At 38.0% G+C, this 20,050-nt stretch overlaps 1 protein-coding gene across 1 annotated transcript in view; it reads left to right on the top strand.

The window, feature by feature from the left end:
- The window catches only part of ell (elongation factor RNA polymerase II), a 79,266-nt gene extending 60,714 nt beyond the window's left edge, over positions 1 to 18,552 (top strand). The window contains 6 exon segments of the mRNA XM_056447583.1: positions 4,154 to 4,244; positions 8,230 to 8,797; positions 13,399 to 13,465; positions 13,639 to 13,810; positions 16,247 to 16,291; positions 16,400 to 18,552. Coding sequence (XP_056303558.1) covers positions 4,154 to 4,244; positions 8,230 to 8,797; positions 13,399 to 13,465; positions 13,639 to 13,810; positions 16,247 to 16,291; positions 16,400 to 16,516 — 1,060 coding nt within the window. The 3' untranslated portion in view covers positions 16,517 to 18,552.
- The last annotated feature ends 1,498 nt before the right edge of the window (positions 18,553 to 20,050 follow it).

Here is a 20,050-nt window from a genome sequence, read left to right as displayed (position 1 = left end):
GTTCGATAGAGACTCATGCGCACCCACTTACTCTCAGGCATAGCCCCCTGTGTGTGTACCCCCGATAGAGGCTGCGCCTGCTTTTGGGAGGCATCCGACCATATTATACTGCCCCCTGTTGACATTCTCAAACTCCTTCGGTCAAATGCACTTGACCACAAGCAGCAATTTGAACCTGATTTCGATGTCATTAACTGTATTAAATGCACAGAGTTTGATATTAAATGTGTATGCGTTTATGGAAAATTATATCTGCTAAAGTAAGTGACATCAATTTTTTTGTTGGCAACAAACAACAGAAATGACACCTCTTAAAGGTCCCATGAAATTAAAATAGTGTTTTAGATGTTCGTATTAGGGCTGGGCGATACATCGAAAAGTAATCAAAGTCAACATTCAGAACTATTATTGATCTAATTTTTCCAGGTCAATTTTTTAAAATTACTTTCCCTACCATGTGTGGAGTCACATGACCAGTTAAGGCTAATTTAAAATTATTATATTATGATTTTTACTTATTGTTATGATATTATACCTCTGCCAAGAGCAGGAGTACGGTCCGACGCAGCCTTCGTATACCTGTGCAACTTTCAAACAATTTTAACTACACATCACAACGATGTGTAGCACAAGCTTTGTGATTGGTCAGTTTAGTAGCGGTGACGAAGATGGGCAGTGTGGAGAGCCACGTTTTAGGCGCTGTTTTAATTTCAGCTGTTCAGCGTTGATGTTCAATAAATAATCATAGATAACAATTACTTCAATTATTTTAAAATCAAGTAATGCACGCCACATTCAAAAATCTCTCACTTGTATTATGTGGGCTTATTTGCTGTACAAAACCTGTCAGTGAATTATAAGGGCAAAAAACATCAAATAAATAATCATTCATTTAATCATAATCGAGTTAATATGGTCAATTAATCGAGTTTTTGATTTTAGGCCAAATCGCCCGGCCCTAATCGGTGTTGTTCGTTTTTAGGATATCTCTAAGCCAGTGCGCACAAAAACAGTGACAATATTCATGTTTATAAGATATAAAACCGATATATAAACATGTTAAGCTTGTAGTTTGTCACTTCCGCCTAAATGGATCAATGGTTTTATTTGCGTCACCTCATATTTCGGTTTCTCATCTAATCGTGACCAATCAAAAACTCTCTAGTATCTGACATGCCCCACCCTCTTCAATATGCTTCACATTTAATGCGCTTGAGCTCAACCAGTCTCACTGTCAAACTAAACGCTATGCTTTTTTTAAAGGGGAGGGGCTACACTGTCCCACCCTCCTCATATTTCAGTTAAGATTGCGCCAAACATCAATTATAAAAATACACATTCAAAGCACTCTATGGGACCTTTAAAATATTGCTGCATGCAGTGTTTTCACTATGCAGTATGCATTGCATGTTTAGGGCAGAGAGTTTCATTTTGGGCTGTGCAATATATCAAAGTTATTGCGACAATAGCATAAGCAGTATCCATAACGCAGAGAACTGCAATACATTAATTTTTGTGTGCTCTACGCATAGGTTGTTTATCCAGATCTGACCAATCAGATGGAGCTTTAACTATCTTCATCCCCACCTCTCCAGTAGGTGTTGTTAGGTGAACCTAGAGCTGAATCTAAATACTAATGTTGGGAGACAAGAAAGGAAAATGACAACAGCCGATTAGAATCAGAATTTCAGAGGTTTTCAGTCATTTGTGGTGTTAAAGTCTAATTGTTTTGTTTTGTTTTTAGATTTAATTAGCTCAAACTAGCTATTGCCTGTTTGTTTTAGTTTGATCATTACATCATTTTTTTTAAGTTAATTATGTCATAAGAAATATTATCACAACACTCAACTTCAATATTGCATGCTATCCCAGTATCATATAGCCCTAGTTTCCATTAACCAATGTCACCTAATGAAACACTTTTCCTTTTTTATTTACTTATTTTGAGATTGGTAGATTTTCAAATCAATTGTCAAAGCAATTGCATTTATTTTGGGGAGCATGTTTTCCAAGATTTAATGACAAGAAAAACCCCTTTATACTTGGAGCGTCAACATATTAGATGTCACTGGGAGGTTATAGTACGTGACTTCACTTAAAGAAATGTGGATTCAGAATTTCCCGGATGAACAATGAGTATCGCAAGTCAAAAAGACCTCTTGTATCACCTGCCGCATAATGACCAGTAGACTTTTTTTGTTTTGTTTTGATTTTTAGCCCATTATCCAGTCTATAGCCCCTTTCACACATACAGACCATTCCAGTAAATTACAGGCAACTTTCCAGAAAGGGATCATGTGTGATTAGGTGCTTTTTTAAAAAAATACCTGTAAATTCGTTGCTGCAATTTTCTGGAAAGAGTTGTTACATTACCGGTAATCTACTGGAATACTGCTTTGTGTGAACGCAGAAGGAAAATTGCCGGAAAGCGCGCGTTCACATGAGATGCCTACTCCAGCCAATCAGAACATTCAGATACATTCACATCCGCACCGATTATGAAAATCAAAGCCTTTGAATTTTTTTTTCAGACACATTTAGCTGCTAGATGTTAGTCAGATAACATTTCTATTGCCATGTGTAATCTTAATGACCATCTTAATGACTAAAAAATTATTTAAATGAAACGGTCCATTTACCTTCAAGCTCTGCTTCAGTTGATTGACTCTTGTGCTCGTGAAGGAGCCAGTGAGCGCCAGCACACACACATTATGTACATCTCGACATGTGAAAGTGTTGCTCCATATGTTTCCATCAAAGTTGTTCACAACACTTACCCATCTACAAAATTTTTAATGTTGTCAAATGTGTAAACATCTAGCTGCGGTTTGCGCTTCTGCCTTTGGATGTCTTTGGGACAAAAGCAGCTGCATGAGTGCTAAAGCTTTGAATAAAAGTGAAACCATCAACAAAAGCCTGACCCCTTTTATGTTTACAAATACAAGCGCTGGCCTTTAGAGCTCATTTCTGGGAAATGATGTCAGAATTTACCCGTATTTTGGAATGGATGTGTGAACGGTCTTTTTAGGAAAAATTGCGGAATGTTCTTGCCTGTGTGAATAGCGTTTTTTTTTTTTTTATTATTTTTTTATTTTTTTTTTATTTACAGGTAAAGTCGTTCCGGGAATTTTCCGAATATTTACCGGTATCACTGTGTGAAAGGGGCTTATGTATTTACTTGTCTAAATGTGTCTAAATTTATATTTATTCAGTTTAATTAATTTCACAAATTTTATTGTGAAATTTATAATAATAATATTAATAATAATAAAATGTAAATTTCCATAAGATTCAAGTACAATACAGTTTGTAAAGTAGTATTTTCTGTCGTTTAGTAGATATATTAAATGAGAGACTTGCTTTTACCAAATAAGCGGATCTAAATGGATTTGCATTGTAAAACTTAAGTTCAAACGTATTATTTTTTTATTTCATATATTAAGCTTTTAGTTATGATACTCCTAAAATTATTCGGCATAAATCTGCAGATTTTTATTTTTTTTTTTTTTACTAAATTATCTGCAGAAATAGCAAAAAATATTAATAGATTCTGCCTGGCCCTAGTTATAAGAATATTCTTGTATGGTTCCAGTTGAATGTCTATGCGAGCTTGATAACACTGTTGATGTCTTTTTTTTATTATTTATTTAACAGTCCAAAAACAGAAACATATGACCATAGTCCATATTGCTGTTTTCCTTACACTTGCTTTACCAACACAACAGCTAACGCATGTGTATTAAATTTCAAAGAGCTCCATTAGCACCATGGTTAATGAAACCGTATCCATGCTGACTAGCCCGGAATAACGCAAAGAAACCATTCAGCCTGATAGTGGAAATGTGACTTTTGTGTCCTCGGTTTCCCATGTTGTTTGCCATATGCATCAGATAAGACGTTCAGCCAGCAGTCCATAGTAATGATGTGTGCAGCTAGTTTGACTTCTGTGTGAGCAATGTTTATACATGATTATGCTATTGACAGTTGACATGTTTGAACTTTCACTAATGTTTTGCACTCAAATCAATTGTCAGTCCTCAAAAATATACAAAGTAGTCTGCTACACCTTTCTGGATTGTTCTTCTCAACTAAAGCAGTTCCTTGGCTCTTTTTAAGTTGAGGGTTGTCCCTGTCTTTCTGACTTTCTCCACAGAAAACTGTGTAAGCCTCAGAGCAGTGCCCCGGTGTCTGCGGAGAGCCCAGTCAGCCCGCAAAAAGAGCCAGCCAGCAGTTCGCCTTCTCAGGTCAGCCTTTTTCCTTCCATTCAGACCAGTCAAAGATGGTGTAGTACTGTTATGATGGATCTGTTTGGAAATATGTAAACACACATATTTCTTCATAATCAGGGGTGCACATTACTTGTACACAGATGTGGAGGTAAATTAAAAAATACACACCAGATATGCTGCTAAAGAAGCACTTTAGGATAACTTTGTTGGCATTTTGGGATCCGTTTCCCCAAGTTAAGGACTTTCCCCATGCAACGTTGGTAAGATAGTTATCACAAACATGTTCAAATGTATGCTGTGTAAAGGATGTGCTTGTTTTGATTGCGCAATTTATTTTTACTTATGGTCATTTAGAGCAGTGTTTCTCAACCTTGTTCCTGGAGGGACCACCAACACTGCATGTTTTGATGTCTTCTTTGTCTGTCACGCCCGTTACAGGTCTTTCAGTCTTTGCTAATGAGCTGATGATCTGAATTAGGTGTGTTTGGTCAAGGAGACATGGAAGATGCGCAGAGATGGTGGTCCTTCAGGAAGGTGGTTGAGAAACACTCATTTAGATGACCATAATAACAATGTGCTTTTCTTTGCCAGATAAACTCAAATTAAAAACAGATGTTTGTTATTGGGGTTTTTTTAAGTAGTGGTGCCAGTACGCTCTGGATTTAGTTTAAGCTACCTCAGAATTAATTAATTTGGGTGTGAATCAAATGCTGTGGGACATAGGCTCCTGCAACTTTTCCATGCTTGTGGCTTGGAGGTAGAATGTAAAATAAAGTTGGTCTCTGTGTGAACGGATGGAATTGCAGTCAAGGCTGGAGTTTACAACCGCGTTCCCATATTACCACAGATGGTGGCAATCAGGGCTTCTCTTGCGCACATTCTGTTGACCTGCTAGATTGCTTGATGCCAAATATAGAAATTAGGGTTGGCCGATGTCGACCAATTTGGCATTGTACAATATCTAATGTGAAACATTTCGATGGGTGATGGCATCGTCCTCATAGGCGTCAGTGAATTAATTATTCATGAATAATGAATTCATAAATTAATTCTTTAGCCTACCGTTTCAACTACCTGACCCGCATGGTCTTTGTTTTACCCATAACCAAATCATAAACAATTAAAGATGTTACACAAAAATTACCACCTGTCAATCACTTTTTCCACAGGAAATGGCATGAAACGGTAGAGTGATCAGTGTCGTTATAATGGCGTCGACAAACTTGGTTGGCAAAAAAGGTGCACATCTAACAAGAACCAACCAACAGTATCTGAGGTTTTTGCTAAAATTACTAACTACAAGCGGGAAAGTGAAAGATTAAAGCAGTGTACTGACGCTGTGACACGTTACCTGATTGATTCAAAAGACAAGAGTTGTTAGAGACGAGATTAATTAAATATCACGTTTAACAACTATAGTGAGACGTGATCCAGCGGTACATCCTTGATAAACTGTTTGGTGTGCACTGCTCAAAGCATCTGTTGAGCTGGAGCTCAGACGTGCGCATGACTGTGCGTGCGTGCGTGGTCCGCAAGTGGTACTCGTATAGTGTGGAAAGAGGGCTGTTTAGAAATGCTAGATGAAATGCCAGTGTGGATGTGGATCGTTTTCGTTCTAAAATGCCATTTTAAAACTAAGCTGTATTAGTGTAAACGGGGCCTAGGTGTGTATTTTTCGCGAGTGGGTTTGCAAAAGGGGGTGGGGGGAGGATCGTGATGCCGGCTCAGCATTGTGACGTATATCGGCCATCGGCGATGGACGATGGCATTGTCTATCAACCCAACCCTAATAGAAATCTGATAAATGGCAAAATATGCATATCACAAATGTAAAATACTTACTCTTACTTACTCCCAGGGCAATTTATATTGAAGTTATTCACCCACACCAACAAATTCCTTCCAGTCCGATCGGTTCTCCGCATCTTCTTCAGTAGCCCCAATCCTCTCCATGTCAACCTATACTTGATAATCAGAGGTGCAAATTTAAATGCAGGTTTATATTTGGATTTAAAAGGCATACAAATGAATGTTGAGGTATGCAACATATTTACAAATATTGGAAAAATGGACGTCTGAAGTGCCAACAACAGTGTGAGGACTGAGCAACATCTCAGATGAAACGGTTATAAACAAAAAAAAATGTACACCCCTGCTCATAATGCTTTAATGAATTTCTGTTTTTCTCTTTTTGTAAAGACTTTTGGAGGAACAAACTAACACATGCATGATTGATTATAGCATGTTGTTCTTAATGGACCCTTTTCATAAGACTGTTATGACTCATTTAAGTCCAAGAGGTTTTTAATATTTTGGTTATTTTCTAACATTTAAATGCATTTATGTATGTTTTATGTCATCTTTACATCAAACTACAAGAAACAAATTACCGCTTATGCGAGGTGTTTGAAATGCAGAGAGGGCTGCCGTCTCAATTTTTTCTTTTTTTTTTTAAAGGGGAAATGAAGCACTCGGTCAAGTTTACCTTTTTTTGTACATTGGATTCCACTTTAATGAAAATATATTAAACAAACTCTATTAATGAAACCATTTAGAAAAAAACGCCATGTTTTACTATAATTTTTAGGCCTAGCGTGCCGCCATCTTGGAATATCGATGTGTCTGACATCACAGGGTTGGTTTTGTTCCCTCGGCTGAATGGATAGTGGAAGTAAAGACTGAAGACGGAGACTGCAGAGCCTAATATAACCCAATGCGTGAAGTTGTGGGCGTAAAGCTGGTTTAAATACAAGCATCAGATGTGTGTCTAATATAAAAATATAGAATTATTCTATTTTCCTCTTTTCCCTTTTAATTATTAATCATTTGATGCGCTTTCGTCCACTCTCTGTATTAGCCTGCCTGACTGCCTGTATGGGTTTTAACCATGGTAGTAACGGACTGAACACAGACTGGACAGCCTAATTTAACCCAATGTGTGAAGTTGTGGATGTGCATCGCAGAGCTGGTGCAAATACAAGTATTTAAGTGTCTTAAGTTGTGTATTTTTCTTTTGTTAATACGGTTACTCTCCCATGCTGCTGCAGCGCTGCCTGACGAGGAAATTTACATTCAGACTAATGCAATGATTAAAATTATGCATGACTTCACGCTAAGTCACGTCTGTGTGGATTGTCAAGACATTTCAATATCAAGTCTATCAACTTGATTTCTAAACATGTATGAAGGATAAATTCCTGACCTGTGAAAACGCGCTGATCTTAGTTTGGTTTGCACACGAACAGGCGAGCAGCTGTAGTAGTAAAAAGTGAAAGTACCCGCCCCCATTACATCAGTAGCGGACCTTGTTGAAACCCATACAGGCAGTCAGGCAGCCTAATACAGAGAGTGGATCAAAGCACATGATCGGTAATTAAAAGGGAAAAAATAGAATTAATATGTATTTTTATATTGGACACACATCTGATGTTTGTATTTGCACCAGCTCTAAGCCCAAAACTTCACGCATTGTGTTAAACTAGGCTCTGCAGTCTCCGTTTTCAGTCTTTACTTTCGCTGTATCTGTTCAGCCGAGGGAACAGAACCAACCCCGTGACGTCAGACACAGCGTATTCCAAGATTGCGGTGCTATAGATCTAAAAGCTATAGTAAAACATGGCGTTTTCTTCTAAATGGTTTCATTAATTGAGTTTAATATATTTTCATTAAAGAGGAATTCAATGTACAAAATAATGTAAACTTGAGTGCTTCATTTCCCCTTTAAGGAAAGTCTTTAACACCATTGTGGAGTTTCATTTTTTATTATTATTATTTCAGCAAATAGGATTGTAAAAAAATGATCTGTTGCACTCTCCCATTCACTGCGTGCTAAATTTACCCAACTCTGACTTCTGCTACCGAGAAACCCAGAAATATAAAAAGGGTCCATCTTGCCTCAAAATGCAACCAAGATGTTACATTTCTTTATTTCTTCCTCCAAGATGATTATAACATTTGGCAATCATTTACTGATATAAAGCTGTGTAATATTTGACTTCAGTTGAACCCCAACAACCCCCAGAAACGACCTGCAGCCGACTTCATTGATCCCCTGGCCAATAAGAAACCCAGAATATCACATCTAGTCAGCAAGTCTACAGGACTCATCAATGGCAAGCTGAGCTCGTCCAATGGAAAGGACACCTCTCAAGCGACCGAGACCTCGTCAAGTTCTCAGTTCCCTCCACTGGAGATCCCCCGACCCTTCGACCCTCTTTCAGATGTCAGCAACGACTCCAACGGCCGAGACTGTGACGGTCAGGAGGCAGCAGTGGCAGAGAGACTAAGTCAGCCACCGTCACTTGCCCCTCGCTCCACGACGCAAGAGGAAAGGCAGAGCTCCCTGTCCCCACCCCACAGCAGTCTGGACGGCTCTCTGACCCAGACCACCCAACCCTCTCTGCACGGCAAGTCTAAGAAGAAGTCCAAAAAACACAAGGACAAAGATAAATCCAAAGATAAGGACAGGGATCGAGAGAGGGACACGAAGAAGGAGAGGAGAGTTGATGAAGAGCGTGGCTTGGATCAGAGGAAACCCTGTGACGTCACGGCAAGCGATAAGAGTACAGGTGAGGATCGGTTTCTCTGAATCATTTATCATGTCAGGGTCAGAAAGCACCTCAGAGTTCCACGGGTGGAGTTTTGTCCTTTTGAATGTAGCACATTATTTTGTAGTGGGGGTGGAGTATCTTAGGGTAGTGTTTCTCAACCATTTTCCTGGAGGAGCACCAACACTGCATGTTTTGTATGTCTCCTGTGTCACATTTCAGGTCTTTCAGTCTCTGCTAATGAGTTGATGATCTGAATCGGGTGTGTTTGCTTAAAGAGACATGTGCTGCATCCCAATTCACATACTATCCGTCCTAAATAGTATTTGAAAATAGAATTAGTATGTCCCAAATCATAGTGTGTTAAAAAGAGTATGTCAAAAGCTCCCGGATGGTTTACCATTTCTGGTAAAAACTTTAAGTGTAGAAGTGTCCATACTCTAACCGCTGATATTGCCCACAATACATTGTGCGTTGGATGTGAATTCCATTGGATTAGAACTACAAATGCAGGTGAAAAGTGTAAATAAACTACAAACATGGTGGACACGCGAGACCAACCGTCAAGTAAAGAGGCTTCCGTAAAGATGTTTGTAACTGGAACATTTAAATCGCATTTTCTGTGTTATATTTCATCTGCAACAACAATGTGAATTAGGGTTGTCACATTAATTAATCTTACGATACTATACCAGCTGAAGTATCATGATACCAAGTAGTATTGCGATTTACTGTAGTTCATAACTCTAATTATAAAGAAAATTGTCAGAAATACTATATTATATGTTATAATATGCCTACTTAAATTTAATTCATAATTCCCTTAAGGTCAAAAAGTATTATTTGCACATTTATTCATTCTTTTTGTTTATTTTGTAGATAACTTACCAACAAAAATACATTAAAAAAAAAGATACAAATTAAACTGAATGAAATTTGTCACAAGAGAATTTTTTCCAACACATTTAGGCTAAATGAAGTACTCAAAAATGGTTTCAATGAGTTGTTCATCTATTTTTTTATTTTTTTTTGTAGTCTTATCAGCTAACAATCCAAAGTAATTCAAAATTTCACTTTGTGAGTCGTTCTTTTTAAGAGATTATCGCAGTTGTTGTAGCAACTAAATCATATTAACAGGAACAGAAATGAACCGATTCAGATGTGCGTTCGAACTGAAGTGTTGGAACCATAAAAGGCACAAATTCTACACAGTTTTGAAACCTTAAAGGGCTCCACAGACTATTGAATTAAAATGATCTATTTTTGCACAAATGTGAGCATTTTAGTGGCTTTTCCACATGCAACATTATCTACTGTAGATAAACCATTAATGACGATGCTACCGTTTACAAACTTCAGTGGCACCGTCAGTACTTTGGAGCCATTGTCTTGCAATACTACCATAGTACGAGTAAACAGTGCAACCCTAATGTGAACTTGTATAATAGGGATAACCAAACTTGTTCCTGGAGGTCCGGTGTCCTGCAGATTTTACCTCCAACCCTAGTCAAACACACCTGAACAAGCTAATCAAGGTCTTACTAGGTACTTGAAACACCCAGGCAGGTGTGTTGAGGCAAGTTGGAGCAAAACCCTGCAGGGCACCGGACCTCCAGGAACGAGATTGGTGACCCCTGTTGTATAAAGACGCATTTGGACAATAACTTCTGAATGCATAATTATCAAAAGACCATGATGAGATTTCTCTGCATGAATGGCAGATTATTCTGCTGCTGCTTCTCCAATATGGTAGGCAATTAAATATGACAAAAATGTGGATGTCGAGATGATTGACAGGGCTTATAACCAAGCAACATAATGATCTGTTAACGAGGAAGTAGAATGTCCCAAAGCTTGCATACTCTTCTGTTACACACTCAAAAGTATATGATTTTTGCTTCACAAAAAAGTACATACTTTTAAAATGTAGTACAAGTATGCGAATTGGGACGCAGCAACGGAAAATGTGCAGTGCTGGTGGTCCTCCAGGAATTTGGATGAGAAACTCTGACTGTGTCTGAAATCGCCTACTAAGTAGGTACTGCATTTGAATTTATATGTACTACTCGACCATTAGAAAAGTTTGTACTTTACAATATGAATGCAACTCTTATGTACAACAGCCACCATTTTGTCATCACGTGACGTACCTACGTCAGTTGCGTCCCTTTACTCATTTCATGAATTCTCACGGTGCATCATGGGATAGCGTAGCGTCCATCCAATGCGCACTTCAGAATCTCACCGGTAGTAGTAGGTCATCTGGGTACTTCTCACATACTGTTTTTCGAATTCAATGAGTTTTCACAGACTACTTGACTCGCAGACTCACATTTTTAGCGTACTATATAGTATGGTGGTATGTGATTTGGGACACAGTCTTAGGGGTTATTTACACCTGGACACTTCATTTTTTCTGATCAGATGGCTATGTGAAAATGGCAGGTGCAAATGTGAAATGGATTTGACACTGATAATCACTCAAACCACCTCGGGAGGTGACCTGGGATGCATTTCAGACAGGTTAATATGCATCTGGTTGTTGAAACCACATGTCAGTTTTACTCCTCACAAAATGCAAGACAAAATAAACATGAGAACGTGTGATGGGCTATATACAAATCAGTTCGTTTATTTCTATAGCACTTTTACAATGTAGATTGTGTCAAAGCAGCTTAACATAGAAGCTCTAGTAAATTAAAATTGTCAGTCCAGTTGCTAACAATGCTAACGCTAAAATCCAAAGCCTCAGATAAGTTTGGGAAGTTTTTGTCTAGTTTTAATTTTCTTTGTTACAACCTCTGGGTGGTCCAGGGGAGTGGGGTTACACACTTGACCAAGGATCTGGTTCAAACAAACACTCGAGGAAAATTATACTCCATGTAACAACCACAAACAAGAATTGCTGTACAAATAATGTGATTTTATTACAGCTAGTGATTAGTGAAGCAGTGAGTGAGCTATTTACAATATTTACAATCAGCAACCAAAACAAAACATAAATTAAAAGGACTGGCTATGGGTGGCGCTAAAGCAAAGAAACAATCAAAACCAAACAGTCTTACTAATATCAAATCCCCTCTTATCAAGTCTAATAAACAAAAAAGTGAAAAACAATCTTCAACGTTCAAAGATGTCGTACCTAAACTACACTAACTATCCACCTAACCAAAAATACACGGGTTGACGCTCACCCCCTGCCCTAGTGTATCTCTAGACAGTTGAACTCCTATGTGTTGAAATGTTTGTCATGTGACCTACTTACCTGCCAGTGGGGCCAGAAAGAATCTGCAGACATTTTTTGCTATTTCTGTGCAGAATTTTGTTAAAAATGGCCGGATTTATGAGGAATAATTTTGGGTGCATCATAACTAAAACCTTAATATATGAAATAAAATTATACATTTTTTACTTGTATTTAATGTATTTAAATTAAAAATGCAAATAGATCCACTTTATTTGGTAAAAAAAAGTCTCTCATATAATACGTCTACTAAAAGACAGAAAATATTACTTTACAAACTATATTGTAAATGAATCATATAAATATTTTCATATTAGTCAATAATATTACTGAAATTCATTTAAAAACTGAATAAATATCAATTTACACACTTTTACACAGGTAGATAAACCGAATCAATGATGGGCTAAAAATCTGCGGAATTCTGCGCGTGCAGATTCTGTGTGGGCCTACAGTCTTTCTACCAAACCTATGTAGGGAAACATGAGGAAAGGGAATTAATGATTACACACAGGTAAAAACAGACAGTGACTACACCAGAATGACAACAGTGTCAATAAAGGTGAAGACAGACAATATAGCACAACAAAAATGGGGATATAAACACCGAATCAATCAAGCAAAGCAAGCAATGAGCACAGAAACCAATAACAAATCGAGCCAACAAAGACGAAGTTGTTACCCAGGAACCAATCAGCATAAGCCTGTGTCAGGATTGGTTGTACCATGTGGAGGTGAACCAGCCAGTCAGGAACAGCAGTAGACAAAAACAAGGAAGAAGAAAGAAAGAAACATAATGGGACACATAATACAAACATAAATAACCAAAGCGTGCTGACAGGTAACACCCCCCCCCCCCCCCCCAACTAAAGAACAAACATAAAATGTCTATTAGTTTCATTCTGTTTTAACCAGTCATGAACAGTTATATGAACAAACTAGAACGTTAAATTTAAATCAAATGACAGCATTAACAACCGAGACCAATCATGCACCTGCACTGTAGTAGCCATTCTCCGTGAATGGAGAGGAAACATAGAAAAATATAACGTTTTATTTGTTTAAAAGGCCAAGTGTTTTGATTTTGTTAGTATTATACACAATATAATATAAATAGTCTTATACAATGTAGTCTTTCATGAATCTAGATTTAGAGAGGCTTCAGATCAGTTAATGAATAGTCAAACAACGGATCTAATCATCCAGTGAGGTTCATTTATTTCAGTCATAGCACCAACTAGTCTGTTTTAGCAATGTGTGGTTTTGCACGTCCCTCTTCAGCTTTCTATCTATTGACTAACGTCACAGCGAACTGTCCTTGTCCCTCAGTCTGCAGGATAAAAGTCTGTCCTTGAATTGACTTTCTATTTCATTTCAGGTCTGAACGGAACCTGCAACAGCTCCAGTATCCCTGCGTCTTCATCAGAGACGGCAGACTATTTAATGTAAGTGGTTGTTTGTCATTGTTTAAAGTTGGGAGTACATTTGTGAACCCTTTTGCATCAGGTTTATTTAAATAAAGAAAACATGCATTATTAAACTGAAAGAAAAATAACATTAAACTTTCATGGCGTTTTTAAAGCACTGATGTTTATTTTGCACTTGGTTTCCTCAACAGAAAGTACACCGTGATAAGCTCGTCCGAGCAACGTCAGACTTACAAAAACGACTTCAACTCCGAGTACAGTGAGTACCGGGGCCTCCATGCGCGGATAGAGAGCATCACTCGGCAGTTCACTATACTCGACTCTGAGCTCAAACAACTCCAGCAAGGCACAGACAAGTACAAGGTATCTTCATTGACAATTCCACGCCAAAAACGCAGAGCATCCATCCACACTTTTGATTACAACCTCCTCATTTCTTATTAATATGCCGACGGCCCCTGCGTGATCCCAGCGGTCGCGTCTTCCTGCGGAAAATGAAAAATTAAACAGTCTGTTTGACTCCCACTGTAATTTACTCATCTTGATGAATTGAAAATTTTACTGTGCTAAGAAAAACATGTAGTCAAGAAGTGTAATGAAATAAACAACACAATCAACCCACTTATTAGAGGCAATAATGTTAAATAACCGGAGCAGAATGTCGCAAGGATCATTTATTTCTCTAGTACGCGCTCATAATCCTTTATAGGGCTCAGTAATGAGGATGGCCTGCTGGCGTCAGGCCAGTGGCAGAGTTTCAGGTTCACTGACATATCTGCCACTTACATTTAGGGCTGTAAAGTGTTTTGCCAGATCTGAGTAGAAAATATGGCAGAAGTCATGTTTTTACATGGACTTGGCCCTTCATTTGTGCTAATATTTTAGTACAAACATAATTTATGTAATAAAATATTACATTATGCTTTTAATATGGGCTTTAATACTGACAAAAAAAATGTTAAAACTAAAATAATAAAATAGAAAGTACAGTTAAGTTTATGCGTTCAGATTTGGCTCTCAGAATTCGCTTCTACAACCATTGCCATCACACACTCCAGCTAAGTTGTCATTTCATCTTTTAGTACTTAATCCTGTTTTGTAAACAAGGTGAAGTGAAAACTCCAGACAAAATAACTTCCCAAAAATGGTGGTAGTGAAAACTTAATTAACAAACTACACCGTTTTTACCGAACAGAACTAAGCAAGTCAGTGGCAGTTACTTTACTAAACATTTTTATTCTGGGGAAAGCAATTAGACAATTAGAGGTTTGATTTGTGTGTGTTGCCGGATCTTGTGACAAAAAAAGTGATTTATAATGAACAAATGAATTAAAATACCTTATTTTAAAAATAAAACCAAAATATTACTAACTTTATAGCTATAAACTCAGTCGATTTATATAATAAACTAGCACAAAAACACTTCCAATAAATGGAAATGGCAACGATGGTGTAGTTACCATTGTAAAGATCTGTAAATACAAACATAATTTATGTAATAAAATATTTCATTGTTTTCTTAATACTGGCATAACACTGCCAGGAAAACAATGTTATACTGTACTTTCTATTTTATTATTTTACTTCATTTCATGCTTTCAGATTTTGCTCTCAGAATCCACTTCAACAATTGTTGTATTGTTATTGTTGTCTAAACTACTTCATCTTTTCGTACTTAATCCTGTTTTGTAAACAAACTTTTTTTTTTATGGAAGTAAAAACTCCAGACAAATAACTTCCCAAAAATGGAGGCAGTAAAACACTTAGTTAACAAATTACGCAGTGTTTTCTGAACTGATCTAGTTAGTGGCATTTACTTTTCTAAATATTTTTATTTAATAACTAGAAACTTGATTTGTGTGTTGCCAGATCTTGTGGGGGAAAAAGTGATTGATTTATAAAAAAAAATTTAATTGAATTAAAATACCTTATTTTTAAAAATAGGACCAAACTACCACTAACTTAATTGACAATCTCAGTTGATTACACTCACTGGCCACTTTATTAGGTTCACCTTACTAATACCGGGATGGACCCCCTTTTGCCTTCAGAAGTACCTTAATCCTTCGTGGCATAGATTCAACAAGGTACTGGAAATATTCCTCCGAGATTTTGGTCCATATTGACATGATGGCATCAAGAGGCTGCTGCAGATTTGTCAGCTGCACATCCATAATGCGAATCTCCCGTTCCACCACATCTTAATCCAATAGAGCACCTTTGGGATCTGGTGACTATGGAGGTAATTTGAGTACAGTGAACTCCTTGTCATGTTCAAGAAACCAGTCTGAGATAATTCGCACTTTGACATGGTGCATTATCCTGCTGGGAGTAGCCATCCGAATATGGGTGTACTGTGGTCATAATGGGATGGACATGGTCAGCAACAATACTCCAGGTAGGCTGTGACGTTGACATGATGTTAAATTGGTACTAATGGGTCCAAAGTGTGCAAAGAAAATATTTCCCCCACACCATTACACCACCACCACCAGCCTGAACCGTTGATGCAAGACAAGATGGATTCATGCAAAATTTCATGTTGTTGAGGCCAAATTCTGACCCGACCATCCAAATGTTGCAGCAGAATTCTAATTTTGGTGTTCTAAATACATACCTAAATGAGTTGCTGTCATGTGATTGGCTGATTAGAAATTTGCGTTATCAAGCAGTTGGACAGGTGTACCTAATAAAGTGACCAGTAAGTGTATATGAGGAAGGCATAAACTGTTGCAAAAATGCTTCTAAGTGGAAATGGCAACGGTCACCATTGTAAAGATCTGTTTCCTTTTTTCACAGACAATCCACAATCAGATACTTGAAGAGTATCGCAAAATAAAAAAGGTAAGCTGACACTTGATTTTTTTATTTATTTATATATATTTTTTTTAGTGTGTAAATACTCAAAATACTTCAGATTCAAAATATTAATGGCATTGTCTTTTCTCACAGACTAATCCAAACTATAGCCAAGAGAAGAACCGCTGTGAATATCTACACAACAAACTGGCACATATAAAAAAACTGATAGCAGAATATGATCAACAGCAACTTCAAAACTGGCACTAACAACGAGATACGTTTTCTCATTTTTCTTCTTCTTCGTTCTCCCTTTTGGGAGAGAAAGAAAATCTGGATTTTTTTGGTTTCTTGGCTTGCTCTAAAAACAAGTTGCTCTAATGTAAGACGCCACGAAACTGATTTATTATTATTTTTTTGTTATGTTTTCCCCCTGTAGTGGGCCAAGTGCTCTAATAAGGACATTGCGGACACATGAATTTAGTTTTTTTTATGGGACTTGGGACATATTCAGTCATGCTTACCTGTGTACCCTAATGCATTATGGGATTGGTTGCTCCTTCCTTTCGAGGTCTCAGAGTGTGAAATGGAACAGTCTTGCTTTCCAAACAGGGATAACCAACACCCATTCCCAGATTCTCAAAGGCTTAGAAAGAGGAAAACATATGGAATGATTTTTTTTTCCCCCAGTTTGTACTAAAATGGAAGGTCCTAATGATAAACTATATTTTATTTTATATTTATTTTCATCTTCCTTGGGGATACATCAGTCCGACTATAATTTCACACTCCTCAAAATTAAGTGCTTAAACATCCCGTCCGGTCCCTTTGGTCTTCAGTCAGTATTTTATGCAAATTCTGCCTTGGATTTGAATAGATCCTCAGTGCAGTAAACCTTTCGCCCCCGTTTTCTTTCACCAGAGTCTGACATAGCACTATTTGGCTCCTTATTTTGTGCAATGCGCTAGACCACGTGCTGTGGACGTCGGATGCCTAGCGGAGGGAGATCACCATCTGTTTGTTTAGAGGCCTTGACAGCATCAGTATTAAGCGGACGGCCGTGATAGAGCTCCAAACGGATACATTTGCCATTCCAGAGGTGAGGGAGCACTTCAGCGTCGGCACATATTTCACACGTTTGACTGAAAATGATCACTTTGCAACTACCGCCATCAGCTTTAATCAAGAGTAGTTGTAAAAAGTACTGCAAAAACGTGCGAGAAGTGCGTTGCCCCTCAGGTTTCTTCGGTTATTAATTTTGCTAATTATGAATGTGACTCTAACATATCACATTTGGAGCCAAACTTGTGTGGTTTTCATCCAGAAAATAGTGATTGTATCTCTTTAAAGTCACCCTGTTGGGTTGAAGAAGATCCAAAATGAAAAACGCAACCTTCAATCGTTGTCGAAACCCTTTAGCAATTTCAAAAGCTTGCTTGAATACTGAGTATTTGTGGGGTTTTTGACCATTTCTGGCAGTGTTTTCGTTACAATATGACTGTTAAATTCCATTAAGGCACCTCTTCATGGTGGAGAATCCATTATAAACCTCTGAAGTGCTCCTCGCATTACTGTGGACACTCAAACCGCTCATCTGTCGGGTCCTGTTGAAGCATCAGTTGTACTTCTGATAACTCTTACGTTTAAATATTAAAATTCAGCACTTTGCTCAGCTTCTCGCTGTTACTCTTACCTGGGTTTTGTTGCAAGGAGACTCTTGCCTCGTCTGTCTGTGTATGCATGCTTTCTGACTGTTGAAGATGTTAAAAGGGCAAAGGCCAGTGTTTACAGCGGTTTTACGCTGCTGTTTTGATGTTCAACAGCATTTGAAACCAAATATATATCAATTTACCCCGACCAGCATTCGTGCTTTATACGTATATAAAGCCAAATTGGACCGTTCAAAGTGAAGTCAGCAAATTGATCTGAAAAAAAGTTTTAGTCCTGGCAATGCTTAAGTATTTATTTGATCAACCCTGATCGTGGTCTTTTTCGTTACCTGGAGAAAAACGGTCTGAAAATGCTGCAACAATTCAACGATGATTATGAATGATGTTTGTTTGGGTTTGAAACTGCTCCGATACTTCGAGCACTGACAAGACAACCGGGGATAACATGTGCCAAATGACCTGTTGTATAGGTTTGCATCGGATGGAATATGTTGCTGTTTTAGCAAAAAAGAATAAAGGGAGCTGGAAGGAGCTTTGGGAAGGCTTGCAACGCTAAAACCCAAAGTGTGCTTTTTGAAACAAGGGACTGAGACTGAAACTTAAATTAGTATTTCAATAAAACTCTTTGGAAACTTGTTTACACGTTTATTTCTTTGTCCCAATTTTTCCCCCTTGGATATTTATTTATGCCACTAACTTTTAGCTTAGGTGAATGCGTACCTTGGCTCTAAGGTTGAAACAACAAAAAAAATAAGGTCTTGGTGTCATTCTGGAGTCAGATCTGAATGTCAAAGCAGTAAGTAAATCAGCACAAGTACACTACAAGAATAAGATGCTTTATTTCCAGTGAGGGCTTAGAGAAACATGTTCATGCTTTTATGACCAGCAGGGTGGATTACTGTAATGGACTCCTCGCTGGCCTTCCCAAATAGACAGTCAGACAGCTCATCGGAACAGTGCTGCCAGGATTCTGACCAGAACCAGAAAATCAGTGCACATCACACCCGTTCTCAGGTCTTTACACTGGCTCCCAGTTACATTCAGAATAGATTTTAAAGTATTATTACTTGTCTATAAACCACTAAATGGTCTAGGACCTCAATACGTTACAGAAATGCTCACTGAATACAAACTGTGGTACATCAGACACATCGCACTACTATGACATTTTTTAAATTCTTTTATAACTTAAAACATTTTAATTTTTTTTAGTTTTAATCATTTTATTGTATTTTATTCTTGTTTATGTAAAGCACTTTGAATTACCATATGTGTATGGAATGTGCTATATAAATACACTTGCCTTGCCTTAGTGACCGCTAGATGGCAGCACAGGCTTGGTTTTTAACCATGGTGTTTAGGTGCCCTTATTTATTACCAATGACAGTTCATCATCTGTCTGGAAATAGTTTTTAATACCTCATAACGTAAACTACGCCTGCACTCATACCAGTGACTATATTTGGTACTCTAACCCCTAGCTCTTTATAAACACCGTACTAAATTCTGAGTTGACTACGTATTTGGACGTATAAGATAAATGTCATGTGTGAAATCCTCAGCTGGCTCCATCCAGCATCGTTTGGCTTCCCGCCGCTCCATTGGCCTCAATTTTAGGGGAGCTCGAGGAGAGTCAGCGAGTTCAGTTTGGCACCGAGCCAGGCTCTCGTTTCTGGCTTATTTTCTGCATCCATCCCTGCTTCTGTCCTCGTTTATCCCGTTACGACACACTGAGCCCCCTGACAGGCGGGTAGACGCCCTCACGATTTAAGGCTTTCCCTTCCTGTTTGCTTAGGCCCGCAAATTAGACTCTAATGTCCGCATTTACAGTGCCCTCGGGGTTGTAGGGGTTTAATATAGCTTTAAGGCCGCGATCAGGAATGGGTTGCTATTCATGTACTAACTACTGTAGATGTTTGTCGCTGGTTGGATGTAGAACAACCGTCTTCAGTGAGAGTTTATGGTGGTGTTTATGCATACTGTGTGATGCTTATTGTAAGTCAGCATCTTGAAATTAGGAGTGTATGAATTGCTGGAATAGCTTAAAACCTACTTGGATTCATCTTGCAAGATGTGCAACAACCTAAAATGGTAATTCAATAGCTGGTAATGACAGAACATCACAATCCAGCGT

The sequence above is a fragment of the Danio aesculapii genome, chromosome 22, assembly GCF_903798145.1.
Source record: "Danio aesculapii chromosome 22, fDanAes4.1, whole genome shotgun sequence".
In the NCBI taxonomy this organism is placed as follows: Eukaryota; Metazoa; Chordata; class Actinopteri; order Cypriniformes; family Danionidae; genus Danio; species Danio aesculapii.
The sequence above is the reverse complement of the archived record's forward strand: the minus strand, read 5'-3'. Positions and strand labels throughout refer to the sequence as shown.